This window comes from Rhipicephalus microplus, chromosome 7 (assembly GCF_043290135.1).
Source record: "Rhipicephalus microplus isolate Deutch F79 chromosome 7, USDA_Rmic, whole genome shotgun sequence".
In the NCBI taxonomy this organism is placed as follows: domain Eukaryota; kingdom Metazoa; phylum Arthropoda; class Arachnida; order Ixodida; family Ixodidae; genus Rhipicephalus; species Rhipicephalus microplus.
Genome location: NC_134706.1, coordinates 36,932,351 through 36,958,401, shown reverse-complemented (window position 1 = coordinate 36,958,401; position 26,051 = coordinate 36,932,351). Strand labels below are relative to the sequence as shown.

The window sequence follows — 26,051 nt, the reverse complement described above, 5'->3', positions numbered from 1 at the left end:
TTCCCTCACTATGCCCCCCGAACGCACGCTCCACTACCCCTACATTACAATATATATATATATATATATATATATATATATATAGTAACGTGGTCAGTGACTTCTGTATAAACGCAATTACAGAGGATCAAGCTCAGGCGAGAACCACAATGGCTGATTGGCACACTCGCGCACCTGTCAGCTGATTCTGTCCTTCATCTTCCTTTATTTTGTAACAGGACCCCCGGGCGTTGGAGCGCCGTTTCGGCACGAGTCTGAAGAAGTGCGACAGAAGTAGGGTTTCATGCCCGAAACATGAACTATGTCAAGTGACGAACTTGGTGACGTATTGGAGTGCAATGGCGCTATCTCGTAGTTGACGTCACTAATTTGACGTAAGACTAAGTTAGGTCCTGCGTATCGAAAGAAATCTTTTTCGAAGAGACCTACACGGCGACACGGTGACCAGTGGAGCACGCGGTCACCTGGGGCAAACGTTATATTACGATGCCAGTGGTTGTAGCAGGCTTTTTGCACATCCTGTGACCTGGTGAGACGAGACTGGGCAACTTGACGAGCCATGTGAGCCCGATGAATGGCTTCGCGAGTGTACTCGCAAGCAGATGGCTTAAGAGGTAAGGTGTTTTCTAATGGCAATATGGGGTCGCGACCATACAAAAGATAAAAAGGTGAGAATCTCGTGGTGTCATGTCGAGATGAATTATATGCGAAAGTCACATAGGCCAATGTGGTGTCCCAGTCACGATGATCTTCGGAGACGTACATCGAAAGCATCTCTGTGAGCGTGCGGTTAAGGCGTTCAGTTAGGTCATTAGTTTGTGGGTGGTAGGCCGTAGATAGCTTATGCGCTGTGGCACACGATCGAAGGAGGTCGTCGACAATTTTGCACAAGAAAGAGCGACCGCAGTCTGCAAGCAGCTGTCGGGGTGCACCGTGGTGTAAGATGACGTCATGAAGAAGAAAATCTGCGACGTCAGTGGCGGAACTGGTTGGCATGGCCTTTGTTATCGCGTAACGGGTCGCATAATCTGTGGCGATGGCGATCCATTTATTTCCCAGTGTCGTCGTCGGAAAAGGGCCAAGAAGGTCGAGTCCCACGCGATGAAACGGCTCAGAGGGGACTTCGAGATGGTGGAGCTGTCCAGCTGGCAGCAAAGAAGGTCTTTTGCGGCGCTGGTAGAGGTCGCAAGTGGCGACATATCGACGCACGGTGTGGCACAGTCCTGGCTAGAAGAACTGACGTCGGACGCGGTCGTATGTGCGGGAAACACCAAGGTGTCCCGCTGTTGGTGCGTCGTGAACTTGTTCAAGTATGGCAGGCCATAGATGACGGGGAATGACAAGCAGAAGCTCAGGGCCTTCAGTGCTGACGTTGCGGTGGTAGAGGATGCCGTCATTCAGCACGAGCATACGGGATTCGGCGTCATGGCTGTCATACTGGATGGCGTCGATGATGGTGCGCACTGACTCATTCCGTCGTTGTGCAATGCGCATATCGCTGATATCAGTAAACGCCATCATGCTGCATTCTAGGTCAGTCACAACGGGATCAGGAGGGTCCACCAGATGACGAAAAAGACAGTTTGCGTCCTTGTGCAAATGGCCGGACTTGTAGCGGACGCTAAACGAAAATTCCTGAAGCCTCAAAGCCCAGCGACCCAGACGTACAGTCGGGTCCTCCAGAGAAGTCAGCCAGCAGACTTTGTTGATTATTGATTGATACGTGGGGCTTAACGTCCCAAAACCACCATATGATTATGAGAGACGGCGTAGTGGAGGGCTCCGGAAACTTCGACGACCTGGGGTTCTTTAACGTGCACCCAAATCTGAGCACACGGGCCTACAACATTTCCACCTCCATCGGAGCCAGCAGACTTTGTAACAATAAAATATATATAAATATAAATATATATATATATATTTATATTTATATATATATATATATATATATATATATATATATATATATATATATATATATATTTATATATATATATATATATATATATATATATATATATATATATATATATATATATATATATATATATATATATATAATATATTGTTATGGCGTTTATTAGCAGGCACACAGCGAGTATACACAATGGCGACAGTAACAGCCAAGCACGGGCTCTCAGCGCGAGCGGCGTCCTTTTTTTGGGTAGACGCACTAGAGAACACTTGAGAGTTTGACCCACTTCAGTGTTCGGCGGCTTCTCTACAATTACCCCGGGGTCGAAGAGGGAGCCGCCTGGCGACCTAACAGCTTGTCACTACGAGCGGGTCATAGTAAGCTTCCGGCGCTCCACGTTGACTATGTCGCGCCCGCGACGGCGCATGTCCGAAGATTGTTCAATTGGCTCGACAAGATAGTTGACTGGAGATGTGCGCTCGATCACACTGTAGGGACCTTCATATTTCGGGAGTAGTTTGGAAGAAAGGCCAGCTACAGAGGTCGGGATTGAGAGCCATACAAGGGAACCAGGAAGGAACGTGGGTTCAGATGTGGCGGAGCCATCACGAATACTCTTCTGCTGCTCTTGCTCATTCGTCGTAAATGTCTTGGCCAGCTCGAGACACTCTTCAGCAAGCCTGGCTGTCTCGGAAATAGGTGCACACTCAGATGAATCCGGCGTGTACGGGAGTATCGTGTCGATGGTGTGTGACGGGTGCCTTCCGTACGGCAAGAAGAAAGGGGAAAACCGGTCGTGCTTTGAGGGGCGGTGTTGTAGGCGTAGGTGACGAAGGGAAGTATAGTATCCCAATTCGTATGGTTGGCGGCGACGTACATCAAAAGCATGTCGCCGAGGGTGTGGTTAAAGCGTTCGGTGAGACCATCCGTCTGCGGGTGGTAAGCAGTTGTTTTGCGGTGGACAGAATGGCACTCCGTGAGAATGGCTTCGACGACTTCTGACAATAAGACACGGCCTTGATCGCTGAGAAGCTACTGAGGTGGACGGTGGCGCAGTATAAATTGATGCAGTAGGAAAGACGCAACATCACGCGCAGTAGCCGCAGGGATAGCGGCGGTTTCGGCGTATCGCGTTAATTGATCTACGGCGACGATGGCCCAGCGGTTACCAGCCGACGTCAGAGGAAGCAGTCCATACAAATCGATACCTATGCGCCCAAACGGACGCTCAGGGCAAGGTAACGGTTGCAGACTGGCTGGCGACATGTGTGCTGACGGTTTGCGGCGTTGGCAAGCGAGGCAAGAGCGAACGAACTGCTGCACGTAGCGGTACATCCCGCGCCAGAAGTAGCGTTGTCGAATGCGACGGTAGGTTTTGAATACCCCAGAGTGCGCGCATTGCGGATTAGAATAGAAGGATTCACATATCCCTGACCGCAGACTGCGTGGTATCACGAGTAACCACTGCCGGCCATCGGCGTCGTAATTACGTCGGTGTAGAAGGCCGTCACGGATGGCGCAATGACAAGCTTGACGACGCGAGGCACGCGTGGATGGCGTTGCGGATGGATCAGAGAGCAAGTCGATGAGCGGGCCGATCAAATTATCCGTTCGCTGTTCGGTAGCGATGATGTCAACATCAATGGCAGAAACAGCAGCCGAGGATACTGAGCAGAGCATATCACCTTCAGGCAGAGGGGAGCGCGAGAGGGCGTCGGCGTCAGCATGCTGGCGTCCATTGCGGCACAGCACGCGGATGTCGTAGTCTTGTAAGCGAAGAGCCCAACGGGCGAGACGGCCTGAGGGATCCTTCAATGATGAAAGCCAGCATAGTGCATGATGGTCGGTGACGACATCGAATGGGCGAAGATACAAATAAGGTCGAAACTTTGTAAGGGCCCAGACGATCACCAGGTACTCTTTCTCCGTGACGGTGTAGTTTGTCTCGGCTCTCGTGAGCGTACGGCTTGCATATGCAACGACATAATCGAAGAATCCGGGTTTGCGCTGCGCCAGGACAGCGCCGAGGCCTACACCACTGGCGTCTGTGTGCACCTCCGTCGGGGCCATAGGGTCGTAGTGGCGTAGAATGGGAGGAGACGTCAGCAAATGGCGGAGCTTCGCGAACGCGTCATCGCACTAAGACGACCACGAATTGAGGGGCCCGTTACTTCCAAGGAGCTTCGTCAGCGGTGATATAATCGTAGCAAAGTTTCGTATGAAGCGTCGGAAGTATGAGCACAGGCCCACGAAACTACGCAGTTCTTTGACGGACGCAGGTTTGGGGAATTCAGCCACGGCTCGAAGCTTGGCTGCGTCAGGAAGAATGCCATCCTTAGACACGACGTACGCTAGGATGGTGAGTTGCTGTGCTGCAAAGCGGCACTTCTTCAGATTTAGTTGCAAGCCGGCATTGCTCACACGTGCGAAAACTTCTTTCAGACGTTGGAGATGCGTGGAGAAATCTGGGGCGAACACAACAACGTCATCGAGGTAACACAAGCACGTGTGCCATTTCAAGTTGCGCAGAACGGTGTCCATCATGCGCTCAAATGTCGCAGGTGCATTACACAGACCAAACGGCATGACGTTAAATTCGTACAAGCCTTCGGGTGTGATGAAGGCAGTCTTCGGTCGAGCGTCATCAGCCAAGGGTACTTGCCAGTACCCCGAGCGCAGATTGAGAAAAGAAAAAAATTGGGCTCTGTGAAGGCTCTCAATTGCGTCATCGATGCGCGGCAGTGGGTAAACATCCTTGCGAATGATCTTATTGAGCCGTCTGTAGTCCACACAGAACCGCACAGAACCATGTTTCTTCGCGACGAGAACAACAGGAGACGCCCATGGACTGTCCGAGTGCCGAATGACATCGCGTTTGAGCATATCATCAACCTGCTCGTTAATTTCCCGACGTTCAGCAGGTGACACGCGGTAGGGACGTTGCCGTAATGGTGGATGGGCACCAGTGTCGATACTATGTGTAACAGCGGACGCGCGACTGAGAGAACTTCGCCCGACATTGAAAGAAGATTGATATTCTCGCAGCAGGTCCAGAAGCTGAGAACGCTGTACCGACGTAAGATTTTCATCAATGTAGGGGCCAAATACACCAGGAGATGATGAATCATAAGTGGAAACAGCGCTGATGGTACACGAACTGGGACAACGCGAGTCATCAGGTGCGTCCAGGACTTTTGCGTTATCCACTGGTTCCACTCTGCCGAGACATTCCCCTCGAACCAAGGTAATAGTGTACGGGGATGGGTTGGTCACAAAAATAGTGGCATTGCTCTGGGTGATTTGCATGGTCGCGAAAGGTACTAGCAACCCTTTCCTTCGGCAAGTACGGTCGGATAGCGAAACGAGTGCAATTGTGTCGGAGAGTCCAGCGCAGTAGACAGATACACCCATCTCCGAGCTTGGAGGCACTATGGTATCGTCTTTCACGAGAATCTTACTCAGTTTCGAGGGACTGTCTTCCAGCGTCAAATGCGAGAAGGGTGAGAGTTCAATTTTGGCAGCGGCACAATGGATGACGGCGTCGTTGCGGGAGAGAAAATCCCACCCCAGGATGACGTCATGAGAGCATGCAGGAATGATGATGAATTGGCTGACATACAGAACGTCCTGAACGACAACGCGAGCTGTGCACTCTGCTGAAGGATGGATACGATGTGAACCGGCAGTACGAAGGGACAACCCAGAAATCGGCGTCGTTACTTTTCGAAGCAAGCGGCAAAAGTTTTCGTCCATAACGGATACTGCAGCTCCAGTGTCAATAAGAGCAGATGCATGAACACCGTCCACAAGCACGTCTATGACATTAGATGGGCGGCTCTGAGAGCTTTTACATCGCAATAGCATCGCAGTCCTTGCCTCGGGGACTGCGACGACTAGTTTTCCCGCTCATGAGTAGCCGAACTTGGCCTCATGGGGGACAGGGAACGACGTCGTGGAGACGGCGACCTTCGAGGAGATGGACCTGGGCGAGACGGCGGTGGCATAGACGGTGGTTCGTCGTGATAGGGACGGCTGAAGTGGCCAGCAATAGGCGAAGAAATCGGAGCCGGCTGTACACGATGGCAATAACGGGCTACGTGACCGGCGTAACCGCAGGCATAGCAGATGGGCCGGTTGTCGGGTGTGCGCCATCGGTTCGCTGGGGTAGGTTTTGTCCATGACGCAAGAGCCGATGGACGGAACGGTGGCTCGAAAGGATGCAGGGGGTTCTGGAGCTGAGTCTGAGAGGTCACGTCAACATACGTAGCCGGCATAGCCGCTGCAAAAGATGGAGGTCGTGCAACAGCTTCGGCGTAAGTCAGTGGGGCGGGTGGTTGAACGACTGGAGGTGGCCTGGTGACCACTTGGGCGTAACTTGGGGCGCAGGGGCCAGAAGCTGTTATGGTTGGTACGCAGGCATGACCTCCGCTATTTCCTGCTCAATCGCTCGGTGGATGGGTGGAAGAATGGTAGTGGCCGATTGTTGAGCAGCCGGTGGGTGGGCAAAGGGCAGGAGAGAGAACTGCCGCGCGATTTCCTCACGTATGAAGGACTTGAGGTCTGCCAGCAGTGCCACCTGATCACAGCTCGCCTCTAAGCCTGCAAGCCCTGCATCTCGTGGTGTGGAGCGACGGGTCATCGAACTCTGCCGGCGGAGCTCCTCGTAGCTCTGGCACAGCGTGATGACCTCAGCTACTGTGCCTGGGTTTTTGGGAAGCAGCATCGTGAAGGCATCATCGTCAATGCCCTTCATGACGTTCCGGATCTTGTCTGATTCGGACATGCTGTCGTTGGATTTCTTGCAGAGGTCCAGGACATCTTCTATGTAACTGATGAATGATTCACCGGCCTGCTGAGCGCGTTCGCGTAAGCGCTGCTCGGCTTGCAGCTTACGAACGGCAGGGCGGCCAAAAACATTGGTGATAGCGGTCTTGAAATTGGACCAGGTTGCGAAATCAGACGCGTGGTTGTTGTACCACAAGCTTGCAACGCCCGGAAGGTAGAACAACAAGTTTGTCAACTTGCCGTCCTCGTCCCATTTGTTGGGGACGCTCATGCGCTCGTAAATAGCGAGCCAGTCCTCCACGTCAGTGCCATCGGCGCCCGTGAAGATGGGTGGATCTCGGATCCTGGGGACACCGGGACAAGGGGGTGGCATGGGAGGAGGCGTTTGCTGAGAGGCGTCGGGGGACATGGTAGATTGCAGGGTACGTGAGCGCAGTTCCCAGGGCATCAAAGGGGATCGTAGCACTCTCCACCAATTTGTTATGGCGTTTATTAGCAGGCACACAGTGAGTATACACAATGGCGACAGTAACAGCCAAGCACGGACTCAGCGCGAGCGGCGTCCTTTTTTTGGGTAGACCCACTAAAGAACACTTGAATGTTTGACCCACTTCAGTGTTCGGCGGCTTCTCTGCAATATATATATATATATATATATATATATATATATATATATATATATATATTGTGGAGAGAGAGAGAGAGAGAAAGAGAGAGAGAGATAATGAATCCAGAGGTTTGTCGTTCAGAGCCACTCTTTGCACAATACTTCACTTACAAAGCGATCTTCAAGCGGCAAGAGCAGTGATTTTGGTATTGCAAAACAATGATTTATTGTTGAAAAATATATTGTCTTTTTTGTCCAATTCATATAGGCGCCCTATACGCCCTCCATACTTAGACGATATTGTAAGCACAATAATGACAACATTTGACCTTCATCTTCTTCATCTGTACATAATCATCATCTCGAAAAATGTCATCTTCGTTCTTAGGGTTGATCAGGCGATTCGGCCTAATAAACGCCGTCGAGACTCCAACGCTGCTACTGCGTTACAGAGTGGTGGAAGCGGCTTTGATCCCCAAGTCCTCTCCGACGTCACATTCCCCTGGAGCTTCGTTCGTGTCGCCGCTTGCTTCTCCCGTCCGCTGTCATGGCTCAAAACCCGCTGCCCGGAACAACCAGCATCCCTGTTCAACAAACCATTCCTGCGTGGATCATCTACGCCCGGCAGCGCGACCCACCCATCTTCTGTGGTCTTCCATGCGACGACGTCGAGGTATGGCTAAAAGAATACGACATGACCAGTGTTTATAACCAATGGGATGAGTCTCAAAAACTTCGTCACGTCGCCTTCTATCTGTTCGATGTCGCGAAAACGTGGTTTTTAACCATGAGAGCAGCTTCCCGGATTGGCCTACTTTTGCTCAACAAGTCTGTAGCATTTTTGAGAAACCGAACATCTATTCTGAAGTGTCGAAACGAAAGCTTGATGGGCGTGCCCAACATCCCGGGGAGACGTACACTTCGTACATTGAAGACGTCCTTGCCCTTTGCCACCGCGTGAACTCGGCGATGACACAAGCTGATCGTGTTCGCCATATCATCAAAGGTATAGGCCACGACGCGTTTAACGCTCTGGCTGTTAAAAACCCCACCACCATTGAGGACGTCATCACGACATGTCAGCATCTTGATGAACTCCAAGCCATTCGATTGCACCAAGACTACCCAGACGCCAGTGACAGCCGGCCTTCCTCGGATGCGGATTTGTGTGTGATGATTCGCACTCTGATTCACGACGAACTTCAAGCGCAAGGGTTGTCATGTGCACCCGCCCCTCGGCCTCACTCTCAATCTGCTGGTCTGCGTGACATCATCAAAGAGGAGCTCTCATCCATGGCTGGCGCTCTCCCATCGAACACTACGGCGCCACCAACACCACCCATGACGTATGCGCAAGTCGCTGCCATGCAACTTGCCTTGGTTCAGCACGTGCATCCTGTTCCTGCGCAGTCCAACGTGGCAGCATTTGCACCACACTCGCCTTTCCCAGACCCAGTACCAGCGCCTGTGACAGCTCCAGCACACTACGCCCCCTGGCGCTCGCCCCGCCCAATATGTTACTATTGTGGCATTCGGGGCCATATTTCACGATTTTGCCGCAAGCGCCAGCAGGACGAACGCCGTGGCTACGATGTTTACGAAAGGGATTCGGAGCCGTCCCCGAACCAGTACCAGCGACGCCCTACGACACGTTCCTTCTCTCCGATTACTCCACTCGCCGCACCTCGCCCCTGCTATCCCGGACGCCGCCGGTCCCCTTCACCTCTGCGAAGCTCAACATCTCCTCTGAGACCGGTTGTACCTACTTCTGACTACCACTCGGAAAACTAGCTGGTGCAGTTTTTGGACGGAAAGCTGCATCACTCGAACAAACACCAAGACCTTCATAGGGCCCAGCCAACTTGTTATTAGTGTATGCGGAAGGGGTACCAGTTCAGGCATTGGTCGACACGGGGGTTATTCATGCGGATTTGTGTACTCGTCTACGTAAGGTTACTACACCTTATACTGGCACTCTCTTACGTAGCGCAAATGACTCGCAGATACAGCCATCAGCACAGTGCACCGTTACAGTTTTCATTGATAGGATCCGGCATCATATTCAGTTTGCCGTGCTGGCTTCTAGTGCTTTTATGCTTATTTTAGGATGGGACTTTCTTTCTGATGCTGCTGCTTCCATCTCTTGTCGACAACGACTCATACATACGCGATAGACGGATGATATTTCCCCGAAATCGTCACGTGACCGGCTACGAACAGCCAATGACTTCCTTCTGCCACCTAACCACGAGCATGTTATCACGGTTATGTCTGACTCCGTTGACCATGGTGACGTCCTAGTCAGTCCATCAGCCCATTGTTGATCCAGAGGGATTGCGCTTTCATTGTGTCTCGTCCGCTTCTCCAACGGCATCGCATTTCTCGCAGTACTGAATATCACCAATGAGCCGATTCTGCTGACCAAGGGCACTGTTGTAGTTTCCAGCGTGGGCACACAACCTATCTCTGTAGTGACTTCGGATACTAGTCCGCTGGAATCACGTTCAATACCTACAGATGCTCCAACTACTACGGCCCTCGTCAATGCTATCATCACGGATCTCACTCCCCCGCAAGCAGACGAACTACTAGCGTTGTTGTCTAAGCATAAATTTTTTTTCGACGTACATTCCACTGCTCTAAGCCAGACTTCTGCGGTGGCTCATCGCATACACACCGACAGAACCTCTAACGTCCGTCGTCGACCATACCGTGTTTCTTCCAGCGTACGCGAGATCATCGACAAGCACGTTGCTGATATGCTCAAGCAAAACATCATCCACCCCTCCTCAAGCCCTTAGTCGTCACCCGTCGTTCTCGCACGAAAAAAAAATGGTTCGGTGCGATTCTGCGTTCACTACCGCGCATTAAACAAAGTAACCAGAAAAGACGTATATCCCTTGTCTCGCATTGATGATGCCTTCGATTCCTTACAAGGAGCGGAATATTTTTCGAGCCTTGACCTGCGCTCCGGTTATTTGCAAATTCCTATGCACGAGGATGACAAGGAACAAACTGCCTTTGCCACACGCGACGGACTTTACGAATTTAACGTAATGCCTTTCGGCTGCTGCAATGCGCTAGCAGCGTTTGAACCGCTGATAGACACTGTGTTGTGGGGCCTTAAGTGGAAAACATGCTTATGTTACCTTGACGACATCGTCATATTTTCGTCAACATTCGAACAGCACTTGCAGCGCCTAGATAAAGTTCTGACGTGTCTCGCAGCTGTTGGCCTTCAGCTCAACATCAAGAAGTGCCACTTTGCTAGCAAAAGTATTAAAGTACTTGGACATCTCGTCAGCAAAGATGGAATCCAGCCTGATCCCGACAAGATTACCGCCGTTCTTCACTTCCCGGTGCCTCAACGCGTCAAAGAGCTCCGAAGCTTTCTTGGCCTTGCTTCGTACTTCCGGCGCTTTACACGAGACTTCGCCACCATTGCTGCGCCACTTCACCAACTCCTTTCTTCGGGAGCGTCATACGTATGGTCGGACGAATGCCAAACGGCTTTTGACACCTTGAAACGTGTCGTCAGGTCTGAGCCAGTGCTTTGTCATTTCGATAACGCCACACCCACTCTCCTCCATACTGATGCCAGCGGACACGGACTCGGCGCTGTACTTTTGCAACGAACAGAGCGTTATGACGAACGTGTGATCGCATACGCTATTCGCACCCTCACAGCAGCAGAAAAAAACTACACCATCACCGAGCAGGAGTGTCTCGCCATTGTCTGGGCCATCCAGAAGTTTCAACCATATCTTCACGGCTGCCACTTTACCATCGTCACTGACCACCACGCTTTGTGCTGGTTGTCGACGTTGAAGAATTTGTCTAGACGTCTCGGTCACTGGATACTTCGTCACCAAGAATACGTGTTTGACGTTATCTACAAATCCGGTAAGAAACACAACGATGCCGATGCCCTTAGCCGCTGTCCTTTACAATCTTCATCAGGCACTCCTGGCCTGTCGCCAACTGTGAGTGAACCCATCAAAGTGTCTCCGTCAGTTCATTCACTCGCCGCTGTCGATTTTCTTTCTACCTTCGGCAACGAGACGTTTGCATCCCACCAACGCAGCGACACTTACTGCCGCTCTATAATGCAGCGCCTTGAAGGCTCCTCTCGTCCTCCCAACGCCCGCGCCCATCGACAGCTGCGAAACTTCAAGACTGAAAACTCAACCCTTTACCGCTCTGTCTTCCACCCCGAAGGACAGCGCTGGGTTCCTGTTGCTCCTCGTTCCCTAAGGGCGCAGATTTTGGGGGCGTTTCACGATGACCCCAAGGCTGGTCATCTCGGTTTTCAAAAAACCTATGAACGCATCTGCAGTCGTTTTGGCTGGCCTGGCCTTTCCAACTGCGTAGCGTGATATGTTGCATCATGCTCGCTATGCCAACGCCGCAAGCGACCCACTTCCTCCCCAGCCGGTTTTCTACAACCTCTTCCATGTCCTGACACTCCCTTCGATGTCATTGGGATTGAATTCTACGGACCACTACCAATATCAGCTAGCGGCTAGTGCTGGATTGTCACAGCAGTTGGCCACGTAACAAGGTACGCCGAAACAGCTGCCCTTCCTTCAGGATCAGCAGAGGACATAGCCACATTTTTTCTGGAGGCAATCTTTCTAAGACATGGTGCACCACGCATCTTATTGAGCGATCGCGGCAAGGCGTTTCTTTCGAAACTACTCGAACAAGTCCTCCACGCATGTAGTACGAATCATAAGATGACATCCAGCTACCATCCCCAGAATAACGGCCTCACAGAGAGCTTCCATCGAACTTTGACCGACATGATATCTATGTATATCAACGCCGACCACACCAACCGGGATATGATCCTGCCATTCGTGACTTTAGCGTACAAACCCGCTACGCAGCGCACCACGGGCTATTCCCCATTCTTTCTCATCTACGGCCATCAACCAACACCTCCGCTCAACAACTCCCTTTTTGACGTCCCTGTGAACTCGTCATTGTCATCGAGGGACCACTTAATCTCTCTCCTGGCCGATTGTCGCCGACGCGTCCACCTCAATACAAAGGCAAGCCAACAAGAGCGGAAGACTCGCTACGATGGCGTCCACCACGTACTCCACTTCAATACTGAAGACGAAGTACTGTTGTAGACCCGAACGTGGGTTGCCGGCCTGTGTGATAAGTTTCACTCACGTTTCATCGGCCCCTACGCTATAGTCGAGCAGACGTCTCCTGTTAACTATCGACGAACCCCTGTTGTCATGCATTCTGACGGCCGTTTTCGTGGTACAGAGGTTGTTCACGTGTCGCGCTTAAAACCATTCGTGCGCCGTACACCACCGTCACAAACAGCGGCCTAATTGGCCGCTTCCGCGCGAGGGGGAAATTAGTGTAAACACAATATTGACAACGTTTGACCTCCATCTTCTTCATCTGTATATAATCATCATCTCGAAAAACGTCGTCTTCGTTCGAAGTGTTGATCACGCGATTCGGCCTAATAAACGCCGCCGAGACTCAAACGCTGCTACTGCCTTAGAATAATATTATTTTACGCGCAAAACACACTTTTTGCTCAATACGATGCGCACATGCTGCAAGCAAAGGTCCCCAGCTGGTCTGTTACAAAAATAGAATCAATTTTTTTTTCGAACAATCGAACAGCACATGTTTTGAGACAGATGGTGCAAACCTGTGAAAACGATATTTATTGTTACCGAAGTTCACACATGGCACGTCGCGCCCATAAAGAACAGATTGTACTGCTGTTCGCAGCGGTTGCCTTTGTTGTATTTGAAACTACATCCCCATGGCGTAAGTAACCCACATAGTTCAGATAACAGGGCAAGACGTGCGTCTTTACAGACGGGTTCACAGTTAAAGGGCACATTTTAGTGCGCAGCATGTCTGGATTCACTTTTGTGGCAAAAGCATAGGAGCTTAGGTTTGCATAACATTACTGCTGGCTGACTGTTCTGAACTAATGCCGTGCACGAACGATGTTCACCCGCTATACTTGCAGTTATGAAGCCCGGTTTATGACAGGTGCTCATCGGAGTGTTTCCGTTAACAGTGGGCGGTACTGTACATTGTTTGAACAACTGTTTTTGTAGTGCCAACATGAATCATGTTATATAAATTTCAATTCAATAACCAGTGCATCTCTCTCATAATCATATCGTGGGTTTGGGACCTAAAACTAAAGATAGTACAATATTGTCAATTACCGACGTCTTCATGGGACCACTCTGGCTAAGTGTCTTCCCTCGTTTAATAAGCACTGCGTGCATACGTTAACATTTTAAGTGAAGCCTCTGTGAGTTACATATTTCCTGGCATAATGTGTCCACAACGCAACCACCACTACATTGTTGACGCGTGTACTCAAATAGGCTCAGGAAGGTGGGCAGGTCCTATGTGCAGTTTTACGTTATAATATGTTAACACCTTAGACATGTACAAATCAGAAACTCACAATAAGTTCAAAAAGTGTCAAAGAAGTAGCTATAATACTTTGTTATTTTAGCTGTGAAATTCTTAGTCAAGGCGCAGGAAAATTTGTGTTTTCTTACGGAGTGAATGCGAGGAATGCTTTTTTAATTAAGCTCCATAAACTCTTTGGTGCGCCGTAGGTGTTATCGCGGTAAGCCACGACTCCCCCCTCCCCCTTTTGACCAACAACTTAGCGCAATATTAAACGTACATTTCTTTTTGCGATGCACAAACGATCATTGAGATTTTTATCATTTTTCAAGATACCGAACAGCGAATATTCCCGTTAACCTCGCCGTACTTCATTCTTTTTTCTTTTTGTGCAGCACACGCTTACGGTTGTGGGCCAAACCAGGAAGCAAGGTGCAGCGGCAAAGGCAATACCTACGAAGCTCACTGCGGCAGTGACGGTATGAACGCCAATCAACACAGGCCGTCACAATGCCGTCTTCATTCCAGTTTCACATGCGTCTGCATCACCGGCTTCTACAGAAAAAAAACTGGTGGTTGCCGCCCGTGCGTCCGCATCGACATGTGCAATTAGTGCGCACCGCCTGTAACAAAATCCTGCCCCCATGATCTTATCGCAACTTCGGTTATTTGGTCTTCGTATTGGTTAGATGTCACAAGGTGGTATTTGCGCGCTGCTTCGCAACGAGCACGCTGCCGCGATTCCATCGTGCGAACACACAGCAGTGGAATAAATATGGCAACTACTTCTCGAGCATTTTGGTATTTTATTTTTAGTGTTTCAGTCATTATTCTAAGTGCCTTCACACCAATTAGTATTGTCTCTGCACCGTTATCCCTAGTTAGACATTGAAATACGGTGCAGGCTATTTTTTTTTTCTAAATGCGAAATGCGAAGCATTTGTTAGCGACATTGAGCCTATCTATCTATCCATCTATCTCTCCGTCTTTCTATCTATCCATCTATCCACACATCTATCTATCTATCTATATATCTATCTATCTATCTATCTATCTATCTATCTATCTATCTATCTATCTATCTATATATCTATCTATCTATATATCTATCTATCTATCTATCTATTCATCTATCTATCTATCTATCTATCCTCCTACGACTTTTAGCTGTCCTGGCCATTTAGATAACGGTATCGATACCAAACTTGGTATGACATAACATGACTGTATGAAGAAATCTGACTAGTCATAACGTGAAAATCATAACATGTATGTCATGAATGTCATGATTTACATTTCAAGGTCCTGCAGCTCTTGAGGTGGTTTCGTTCAAATGGCATGTTGCAAAACTGGTATGATATGGCATCCTTGCATGGCGAACACAAGCGACAGACCCTAACATGAAAATCATGACATGTGTGTAATGTAACAACATGGCTACATGCCACGCTCATGATGCGTTCGTGGCTGTTTCGCTAGCGTCACGTATACCAAATTTGGTATTGCGGTTCGTAAGTGGCTGACGAAGGTATGTGAATGGTGCAAACAGTAATTTTGAGATGCCTGTCATGCAACAACATTACTACATGCCACGCTCATGACGCGCTGGCGGCCGTTTCGCTAGCTTTACATATACCAAATTTAGTATTACGTGACGCCAATGGATGACGAAGGTATGTGACAGGTTCAAACATAATAATCGTGAGATGCGTCTCATGTGCCAACATGACTACATGCCACAGTCAAGGCTCCAATACATTTCGACGTGACGCGGTGCGCGTGCCCACCGGCGTTCATTTCTTCGCGCATTACCACGCCAGGCGCCGGTCCTACCATATACCCGCAGGCGCGAGCCACGCTGCGTTCTTTTGACGCATGTGCGTTTCAGTGCTTCCAGCGTCCCTCCCTCAAGAAAAGAGGGAGACGTAGTGTCGTCTAGGTGACGCATCGGCGCGAAATGCAGCATGTCGCACTTCGCGCCGTTTGACGTCGGGCCGCGCCGACGAACGCTGCTCGCGCCTCGCGTCAGCATATAGAGTGCTTGCGTTTCGCTAACGTTGCGTCGCTGTGGCCAGCGCGCGCACGCGTCAACGCTACATGGGAGTATATTAGGCCCTGCATGATGCGCTCGCGGCTGTTTTGCTCGCTCCACATATACCGAATTTGGTGTTAGGTGACTTCGTTGGATGACGAAGTGTGACTGGTGCAAACATGAAAGTTCTGACACGCATGTCATGTAAGAACATGACAACATACTATGCTCATGGAGTGGTCGCGGCCGTTTCGCTAGCTCGATGTACTAAATTTAATATCACATGACGTGAATGAATGACGAAGGTAAACTACACCTCCAAACATGATAACCATGTACGGCATCATTTACCTCCACCTCGTAACGTTGTGCTGATTTAAAGTGACATATCAAGATTTCTTATTTGTGCTTTGCATGTCATCGATTCCCACTGTACGTGTGATCTTCCAATTTTTTTTAATATTGCTTATGCCTGCTTATTTATTTTAAGAGCGAAGCTCCTAAGGCCGTGGGTCATGGAACGGAGAAAGAAGTATTTGCTCCGTGCCGTGGGTCGTTCCCTCTGTAGTAGTAGTAGTAGTAGTAGTAGTAGTAGTAGTAGTAGTAGTAGTAGTAGTAGTAGTAGTAGTAGTAGTAGTAGTAGTATATAGCCTACTCTATTTTATGAGTTTGTCAATAGACAGCGTTGTGTGTATATGTCCTTGGGAATAATGTAACTAGATGACGTTAGTGCATTTCGAAGCATATCCACGGGGTGAATGATGATGAACTGGGCTAAGCGTCCTTCCATCCGTCCGTGCGTTAGTCCGTTCGCCCGTCTGTCAATACGTTCGTCCGTCTGTTCGTGCTTCCGTCGGTCCGCGCGTGCGTCTGTCCACCATCCTTACTTCGGTCGATGCGTCCGTGCTTCTGTTCATCCATCCGTCCGTCCGTGCGTCCGTCCGTTCACCTGTATGTCCGTCCGTGCCGTCCATCCGTCCATGTGTTCTTTCGTGCTTCCGTCCGTCTGTCTCTCTGCTCGTCAATGCTTCCTTCCACCCGTCCATGCGTCCGTCCATTCATCCATGCTTTCATCCGGCCATCCTTCCCTGAGTACGTTCACTCGTCTGTCCTTCTACGACGCACAGACGGTTGGATGAAAGCACGGACGCTTCGCCTCATTCAACATCATTCACTCCATAGAAAAGCTGGGATTTTTTTTGTCTTCCTTGTATAATTAGCTTGTTATCGACATCATATGCGTTTCAATTGGTTATATTTCTAATAACTTGCTCGTTGTAGAATTGTTACGTCCGTACAATTTGTATGTACATTTGTTGCAAAGCAAGAACCATGTTGTGGATAGAAAAAGTTTTCAACGATTTAGAGTACTTGGTACTCCACTACGGGAAAGCAAAAAGCCGTCCCGTGGGACTCACAAATGAACACCAATAACACAACCGCATGAGCTTACGAACGCTGCGTTTCTTTATTGTAGTAAAGATAATACCACGCCATGTATCACAATGAGACGAACCTTCATTCTTAATGGCCACGCAACAATTGTTGACTATAAATAACTATTTATTTATTTGATTAATCTTGTCTATATTGGAATGAATATGTCTCACTGTAAACCCACTTTCAACTAGACGTTATCCATGTCTTTCTTTTCACACACATGTTCTCGACTGCAGTTATTTCCACCAAAGGTAGTTGACAGTTGGAACAATTTACGAGGTTCTGTTCGTAGATTGGCTCAGTCAAACTTCATAAAAGCACTGTTATGAAAATACTACCGCTTTAGTGGTGGTTTTTTACGTCATCTTTGAGGATTATTTGTTTTTGTAACAAAAATATTCTCCGTTTCTCCAGTAAACCTGCAAAGGGCTGTAGTGTTTGAAAGCTCTTGATAAGTCCAGTGGTCAGAGGAGGTAAGTATGGGTCTGTGTGGGGTGTCTTGCGTTTTTGTATTACTTTTACTTCAAAAATATGTACCGACTACACCCAAATGTTGTTTTATGTGTCGTTTTGTGTTCTGCGCCCCTCGGCAGGAAAACGAAATTCGGAGGTGAGCAGGGAAGGCACGTGCTCTATGTGCCACCTTTGGCTACGCCCCTGCCCCACTATAAACAGCTAAGATTTAAATAGATCAAGGCAGACAGACATATAGTGAAATACATTTCAACTAATAACTACGACTATAATCGTCCCGTCAATTTTGCTTTACGAATCCTTTCGCTCGCGGCCGCATAGCTCCGACCTTCTTACAGCACGTTATCACCGCTCAAGGACGGGGCGACGCTAATGGTGACGTCCATGACGAGGTCAGCGCCATTGCAGAGGCGCTCGGCCGTGCTCATGGTCAACACCAGGCCGTCTCCGCTCCGGTCGATGTCGGCCTCCGAGCGCAGGTTCCGGGTCCTGGCTGACCACGAAAGCCGGTGTTCGGCGCCGAGCAGTTCGAACCGGTACAGGAAGCGTCGCGCCTCCTCGCTCGACCCGACGAGCAGCACGGCGCCGAAGAAGTGGTTGCTCGAGGCCCTGTTGTTCCTCTTCCTGAGCATAACGACGAAGTCGCGGCCTAGGCACGTCTGCAGCGCCACCCAGCGGAAAGCCTCGACACGCCGAAAGTTTGTCGCCGTCACGACCACGTTTTCGCCTGTACGTTATTTGCGCGGAAAACGAACACTTAGTTAAAGGGCGTGTGTACAAGCACTACTTGTGTCCCGGTTCAAGTGCTTGTAAAGTTACGAAGTCATCATGTAAATAGCAACCTAATCTGCAAGCCTGACCGTTTGGCAGATCCTATATTGGTTAGATCGACTTCAACTAGGACTCGGTTTGGGTCTAGGCTTGATTCGCTTGGCTGCAAGTGGCCTGGTTGGTTTTATTAGCTGATAGATTGCTTAGTACACTGGTTAATCGGTTGAGTTATCGTCGGTTGGTTAGTCAATTGTCACAAGTAAGCCCGCCACCTTTCCGAGAGAAGGCTTACGTACTGATGTCCCTCAAACAAGTCGGTTGCCCATTGAATGGTCTGTCTGACAGTTTGACCAGCCACAGACAAACGGTCAGTCAGCCAACCATTGAGTCGTTTGTTCGTTATTTCATCTACCGGTTCGATTGACATTGCGTCCATCCGAAATTGTGTCTGTAGGTTCTCAGCGACTTGGTTCGTCTGTTCGTCGGTCTGACGGACATGGCCAACCCCGGACAGTGGCCAGTCATTAAGTTAGCCGTGACCAACTTTTTAACTATGTGCGGGTGAACGGTCTACACGCTAGTCGTTTGTTAGTCGGTCGGTTCTCGCGGTGTTCCTTGCTCAAATCGTAGATGGCCATATAACGCCCCTGACTGACCAATGCATCATCCGTCCACGGTCGGTTGGTCATCGGACTACTGGCATGTCTTTCCATCTATCGGACCAATTCAAGGATCGTCTAATGTTCTGTTGATTGGTCGATCAGATCGCGTGCAGTTAACTTTCAATCGGGTTGGGTAAGATTGGGTTGGATAGTTTGTAGGTTTCGTCCGACAACACTGGCAATAAACTAAGTTCATCTAGAAACGTTGAGTAATACGCACGGTGACCAGGGTTAGTTATTACTGTTCAGCCAACGGCCCCGCGTAATAAAGGGCGGGACTGTACCACGTGATTTTTTAAGCGAAAAGAGAAGAATGAACCATGCAAAGGCATCGAATTTTCTAATCTTCGCGAGCTTCAGAGAGGCTCACTGCGTACCTTCCAGAAATTAAATTATAGTCATGGAAGAAAGTGAAGTGTGCAAACAGTGAGACAAGAGTGTATCCCAAGGAAAGAGAACCGCTGGTGACTTTCTGTTCTCATGAGTTTTTTTTGTGCTATTCGTCTGGTGCTCCTGCCAATTTCGATCAAATACCTCGACTTTCTGCCATAGCTTGTACTCGCTTACCTCCTCAAGAAGGTATACACTGTAAAGATATCCATGTCTATGTTTACAGATGGCAGACACGCTAACTCCCAATAACTCCACGGATGTCAAGGAAAGTCGTCTCCGAGAACATCTTGTGAAGTAAATTTTGCAGGTGCCTGTAACATTCTGGAGTATCTCATTCACGCCAGCCTAAAATAGATAAGAAACAGGCCAAGGAGTGGCTGAATTTGCAAAATAAGTCCTATCCTACTCCTACTCAGCTACATATGAGGGTTTCGTAACATTACCCAGACCACGGTGTAAGAATAATTTGTACAGCATGGCCCATGCTCGAAAGAAGGCTTCCCTTGGTGTCACTGAAACAGCAATATTCTAAAACCGGCACGGGAGACGTGACGTTTATATCCACATTTATCTTATCAAAACTTCACGTGTCGGTTTTTTTTGTTTATTTATGCACACCAGCAACCATTGCACGTCGTTATCACATTTAAGTCGAATAACCGCAACTTGTAATAAAAGGCGCCACCGTGGTGTACGAGTACTTTCAGCAGCTGCATCCATGACGTCACGTGCAAAACACATAAACGTACTCTGTGCAAGCCCAAGAGGACTCGTCAAGTCGCATATTAGGAGTGTGTCTTTCACAGCTGACCTCACAGAACCTATCCGAGAGCGATGGCGGAAAACGCTGCTCCGCACCGATGTACAGGGCCAATCCTGTCATATCCAGAATGTCTGGGATGCCACTAGGGGACAAGGTCTTCCGTCCTCCACCTAAGTAGTCAGACCTAATCTAACAACAAGGCAGATCTCGAAATAAAATTGTTTCATTCACTGACTCGCTCACTCGCTCGTACTACCTCTGCGCATCACTCTGTGTCGTCTGTTTATTTATGCGAATGCATTTCTTAGTCGGGCTATGTCCGGCATCCGGTGTTGTCCGCGTTTGTGTCCGCGCGCCAGCAGGTGTTGTCTCTCTGCTCTCACTCCCTCTCCCATTGCAACAGCTGCGGGTTAGCGCGCTTATCATCACCCCTAGCAACCGAAGCATGTGGTGTGAGAGTGTAGGAGAAAATAAGTGCAGTGCTTCCCCTCAGTTTCTCTCGCCGTCCGCTCTCTCTCCTGCCTGTACCGCACTCTTTCGTCCGCTTGCGCCTCACTATAGACCATTCGCTGGTTGGGCGTCTCTCAAGATGATGGCAGAAGTCGATTGATTGATATGTGGGGTTTAACGTCCCAAAACCACTATATGATTATGAGAGACGCCGTAGTGGAGGGCTCCGAAAATTTAGACCACCTTGGGTTCTTTAACGTGCACCCCAATCTGAGCACACGGGCCTACAACATTTCCGCCTCAATCGGAAATGCAGCCGCCGCAGCCGGGATTCGAACCCGCGCCCTGCGGGTCAGCAGCCGAGTACCTTAGCCACTAGATCACCGTGGCGGGGCAATGATGGCAGAATTCGGTGAGGGCGAAGGTCTAACGGCAACAGTACAATCTCTCAGCGCAAGAAATGCATTCGCATTTGCTCACAATTCCCTTCGGAGAGGTGAGGGTATTTTTATTTTGCCCTGCAGCGCTTCGCAAGCATGGAGACCTGTAAAGCTTGCAAAAGCTGTCCGTCTCGTGAAATGCGGCGCAGTTAAAGTTTTTATAAATGAACACGAGCCAGGTTATGTGGGCTTGGCACTGTAAGTGTGCGTAGAGTCTATGCGATACTCCACCTTGTAATCTCGGAACGAAGTCATGCGTGGCGAGAATGTGTTCTACGAGCCTCTGCAGCGGTCCTTGCCACTTGCAAGTCTTCCTGCCGAGCACGCAGCAACAGGACCTGGATTCCAGCGTATGTAAAGCAATCACGCAGAGCCCGTTACCGCATGCGCAGGCAATTCAAGCTCTGCTGCCAGTGAAGTACTGAACGTTTACGTGGAACTCCAAACAAGCGGTTTCAACGGCACAAAACGTGGTACAAAAGTGCGCAAGTGCTATAGGCAACTTGTGCATTTGTGTAGCTGCACATGGGACTAACAGGATAGGGCGCTTCTTAAGGCCCAGCCAAGTTCATTCCAGCGTCTTTGAGCTGCGTACGAGCCACAGAACATCGTGTACACATTGTCCACATGACTGGTCCAACTTCATGTCGATGATATATAGTGTACTTCGATGCTTGCGTAAGCGGGAGTCAAGACACCCTGCTGATGGGCTCGCATTGACCGAGTCTCCAGTGTATCAGTGGGTTTCGTTTTCCACGACACTCGTGTGCTATCGCAGCGCGTTCGCAAAAACGAACGCGCCGCTTTCGCGTTTTGCTGCTACCGTCAGGAGCGCTGACTGCATTTAACTGCTCTGCGCGTTAGCGCCGAGATTGCCGACGGCACCGCGCAGCGTCTCTGCGTTGTCTTTTGGTGAAAACAATGCTTACTGTGTAGTCATATATGATAGCTTGTTGGCCTAATGGAGTTTGGTAAATATATCACCAGTTGCGTGGATACACCCACGTTGACGCACAGTGGCACATCTTTATCAGATAAAAGCACCCGGCAGCTTGACTGCCTTCTCGCATCATTTTAGTGAAATATGCAAGCACTGCCGATTGACCAGGCGTACTTCCCGGTTACGCACACGCTAGTCTCGAAGGCCTAGTCAATGAATTTGAGATAGCTGCAAACAGGCGTTACACAACCGTCGCCCTTAAATCTACAGTGCGTTTATTGACGGCATAAAGCGTCACTGCTCTCATTGCGATGACAGACGATGCACCTTATCCCACATGCTCTGCAAATGAACGGTGCCACCCGATGGCCAGCCTCTCAGCACAGAGAAGCGAACCTGTCAGCCCCGTTTAGCCTGGCCGACACAAGTTTGGCCGACACAAGCTTGTATATATACAGGTGCACAGTTTACATTACTAGGAGAACGCCGTGGGTAGCGTGACTGGCGCGAACAGGTTCCCGCAACCCATTTCACACCAACAGCCGCAGATGGAGAGTCGAGCGACTGCCTCGCTAACCGGGACACCACGGAAGGTGGGCGTGTTCCACATCAGCCGACGCACGACGGCGCACGCTACTGCGGCGCCGCCGTGCGTCACTGCGCTCTAAAGGCTTGACCTTGACCCCACGTATCCCTCGCAGCGTGTCAGGGCAAGGCTTTTTGATGTGGCGACACGCGGGACTGTGAGTGCGTGGTTACGCAAAGCCGCACGCTCTCTCTCTCTCCTTATGAGAAAGAGCTCGACGCCGCGTCAAATGGAAGTGCGCCGACGCGCTGCGACGGATATGTGGGGTCAGGCCTTAAAGATGAACTGCGACGCGACTGCTTAACCGCGATCACAGGAATTTTCATGCCTCTTTTTTTCAGCGATCAGCAGAGACGTCGTGCAACCCTTGGAGCGATACTTGCAGGGAAACAACGTGGTTTCGGCCAGCTTCTCTAGCGCCAAGTTTCTGTTGTTCCCTGAACGCAAAATAACAGTGCACGGGTGAATCTAAGGTACGTTGGACACGTTCTGTTTTCTTATATAAAAGAGAGCCCTAACTACAAAAATTCAAAACCAGGTCCACCCCAAGTCAAGTCTCTACGATCTGCGGAGTATCGATTGAACTATGTTTCCCTTGTGTTTGTATCGTTTACTTTCCTTTTTGAATACGACGGATATGCCTGTCTGCGGCGTGCTATTTACTTTCTTAATATAATATCCAAATTACTACAATACAGGTAAAAGAATACAATCAAGGTCCAATATACATTCCCTGGCTTCATTATCTGTCAGTTTTCATTTATGATAGTCAGTATACAACAGTTTTCACCATCGTTTATCCAAATTTAGGCAACGTTAGTGAAAATCAGCAAGTACAAACAAAATTAGTCGACAAAGGAGCCTTGCCAATAAACCGTTAGCTTTCACGGAACCCATGCCACATTACCGATGACAATTATCGATGACATGTAGTTGATGACGTCATCGCTTCGTTGTATCGATATCTTTATAATTTTGTAATCTTACTATTTTTGCTACTGCCATTGCTATTTAAGTATATGTGTTCAAATTGCGTAGGATATTCAATTTCGCTTTATACTATGGGGCCTCCTGTCTATCCTTATCATGCACATCGTGCTGTGAATAAATAAAATTTTTTGATTGATTGATTGATTGAAAAGAATGGCGGGAACCTTCTAAAGGATGGGAGGCGTTGAGAAAGTTTGCGTGTGTATGCACCGCTGTCAGAACAGCTTTCAACGTATTACTTAAACGCAAATTTGCATTGAGTAAAGATAAAGGCGAAAATAAAGAATGCATGCTAAAAGAATCACTTGGTTCTCTTCGAAGGTGACAGTCCCATTCCTTTTCTTTTCAGTCGATGTTTTGATCCTCCACCACCACCTTCCGAAAGCTTACTGCACCTGGGATAATTCTGCACTGCCTCCAGGACCAGAGGCTTTGCTAGTTCTGCGCCTAATCTAGTTTCGCTTGGCCTCCGTGATTAGCCAACCTATGCCCAAGCGACGATGTCACGTGATTACGCCATCACCATGTCACAAGTTCTGGCGATCTCTGGCGTCATTCTAAAGGGATTGAACATTTTTGGGCGCAGAACCTTTCGACGAAAGTTCAGATAAGTCGGTCCACTCTGTCATATCTGAACTGTTTTTCCGAAACGTTCTGCGCAGAAAGAAAGTATGTTTTTTTAAGAATGCAAGAACAGCCAGTCCAAGTAGCGAACCCACTGTGACGTCACTATGGCGTCATACCGGGATCACATCAAGTGATGAATTTCGAGATCATTGTTGTTGACGCCGCCGACGCAAACGGTGAATTTTCGTGTTTGATGAGGTTTTCGCATTTTAAAAGACTTGTTTCAAGCGACTACAGGACTTGTTTATGCATTAATATTCATATTGTGCATGGGCATAATTACACAACAACGTTGTTTGTCGAGCGAGTTGGAACATGTCGTTCATAATGGTATTGAGCGCAAACACAAAACAGCAGACAAGTTTCTTATCACTTGCTCGTTGTCTTGTGTTTGCCCTTAATACCGTTATGAAGAGCATAATAATTGCGCTTGAAATATGCCTCAGCTCACCTTTGGGAGCACGGCACACTGGACACATGGCGACGTTTTTTCGGCACGGGGCGCACAGGGGGTGGCCGTTCTCGCACTGCATGATGGGAGGCAGTGCGTAATTCCTGCAGACGGGGCACTCGAGCAGGCTGGACATTTGCGAGACGGACGTCGTCGTCTGCGCTCGGGGTGGGTAGAAAACGCTGGTCACGGAGGACATGACTTCCACCGCTGGTTGGACCGGAAGGGATACTGCGTAACAGCGCACGAAGATTTACAGCGAAGGCCACTCGCGCACATCAGTTTACGCATTGTATTACAATGCCGTCATGCAACACAGTGAAAGAAATTTCGGAGACGTTCCTGATCCTTGACTCAATTGTTTGGCGGGGTGTTAACACGTTGTCGTTCGAGTGTGTCATTGTCTATAAGATGTGTTAAGTTTGTGTTTCGTCACTCTTCTGAAAGGTAATTAAGAACCGGAATTAGTGCGAAAGAACGAGGACCTAAAAGGAATGTACACAAAACGACTAACGCCGGACTTCAGGATAAACTTCTTATGGAAAAATCACCGCTTATACCTCGTCACCAAAATAAAAAGCGTCAATGTTAAACAAAGATTTTTATCAGCAAGTGATCCCCAGCACGCCGGCCATGTCCTCACATCTTACGAGCTCTTAAGTTGTCAAACGGCCCAACACGGATGCACTATAAACCACGTAGTCAAATACGTGGATGTATCCGAGTTGTATACAGTACTCCCGGATTGAAACAGGACTATTTATTGTCAAGCATGCGCGCTTACTTTCATTTCTACCGTCTTCAGTTGGGGTAGCATCGGTAAAATTTCTACTCTAACGAAAATACCAGAGCCAACAATTCCCTTATAGACCAGATTCGTCGCAATTAATGTATATTTTTAATATACAACAATGATGTACTCGACAACATTTCCTCAAAAATTTGTTTATTCGCGGATGACTGCACTGTATATCGCAAAATTACAGATGCCTCTGACGTAGCAACCATTCAATCCGACTTAAATAACATATATAAGTGGTGCCTCACATGGTGCATGGAACTCAACATTAACAAATGCAAATCGATGCGCATTTCTCGTTCTAACTTAATCTGCCCTGCCTATGCACTTAATACCTGCTCCCTTCAGTCTGTTAACATCTATCGTTATCTTGGCATTCATATTACCAACGACCTCTCTTGGAAGCACCACATACAATACAAGCAAAACTTCATCATTATATTGCAAAACTTCATCATCATATGCTATATATGCATGATGAACCTTTGCATTGCATGCAAAACTTCATCATTATA

At 48.9% G+C, this 26,051-nt stretch overlaps 1 protein-coding gene and 1 long non-coding RNA gene across 2 annotated transcripts; one reads left to right on the top strand and one right to left on the bottom strand.

Moving 5' to 3' along the window:
• Positions 1-13,021: 13,021 nt before the first annotated feature.
• Positions 13,022-14,514, top strand: LOC142766907 (uncharacterized). The gene is made up of 2 exons (XR_012884651.1): positions 13,022-13,109; positions 14,114-14,514. It is a non-coding gene; the product is annotated as an uncharacterized LOC142766907 (long non-coding RNA).
• Positions 14,515-17,996: 3,482 nt separating this feature from the next.
• On the bottom strand, positions 17,997-20,373 carry LOC142767750 (E3 ubiquitin-protein ligase sina-like). Its single transcript, XM_075869980.1, has 2 exons — positions 20,307-20,373; positions 17,997-18,391 (listed from the first exon to the last, which is right to left on the bottom strand). Exons 1-2 carry the CDS (start codon positions 20,371-20,373, stop codon positions 17,997-17,999), a joined length of 462 nt encoding a protein of 153 aa, XP_075726095.1.
• Positions 20,374-26,051: the final 5,678 nt, after the last annotated feature.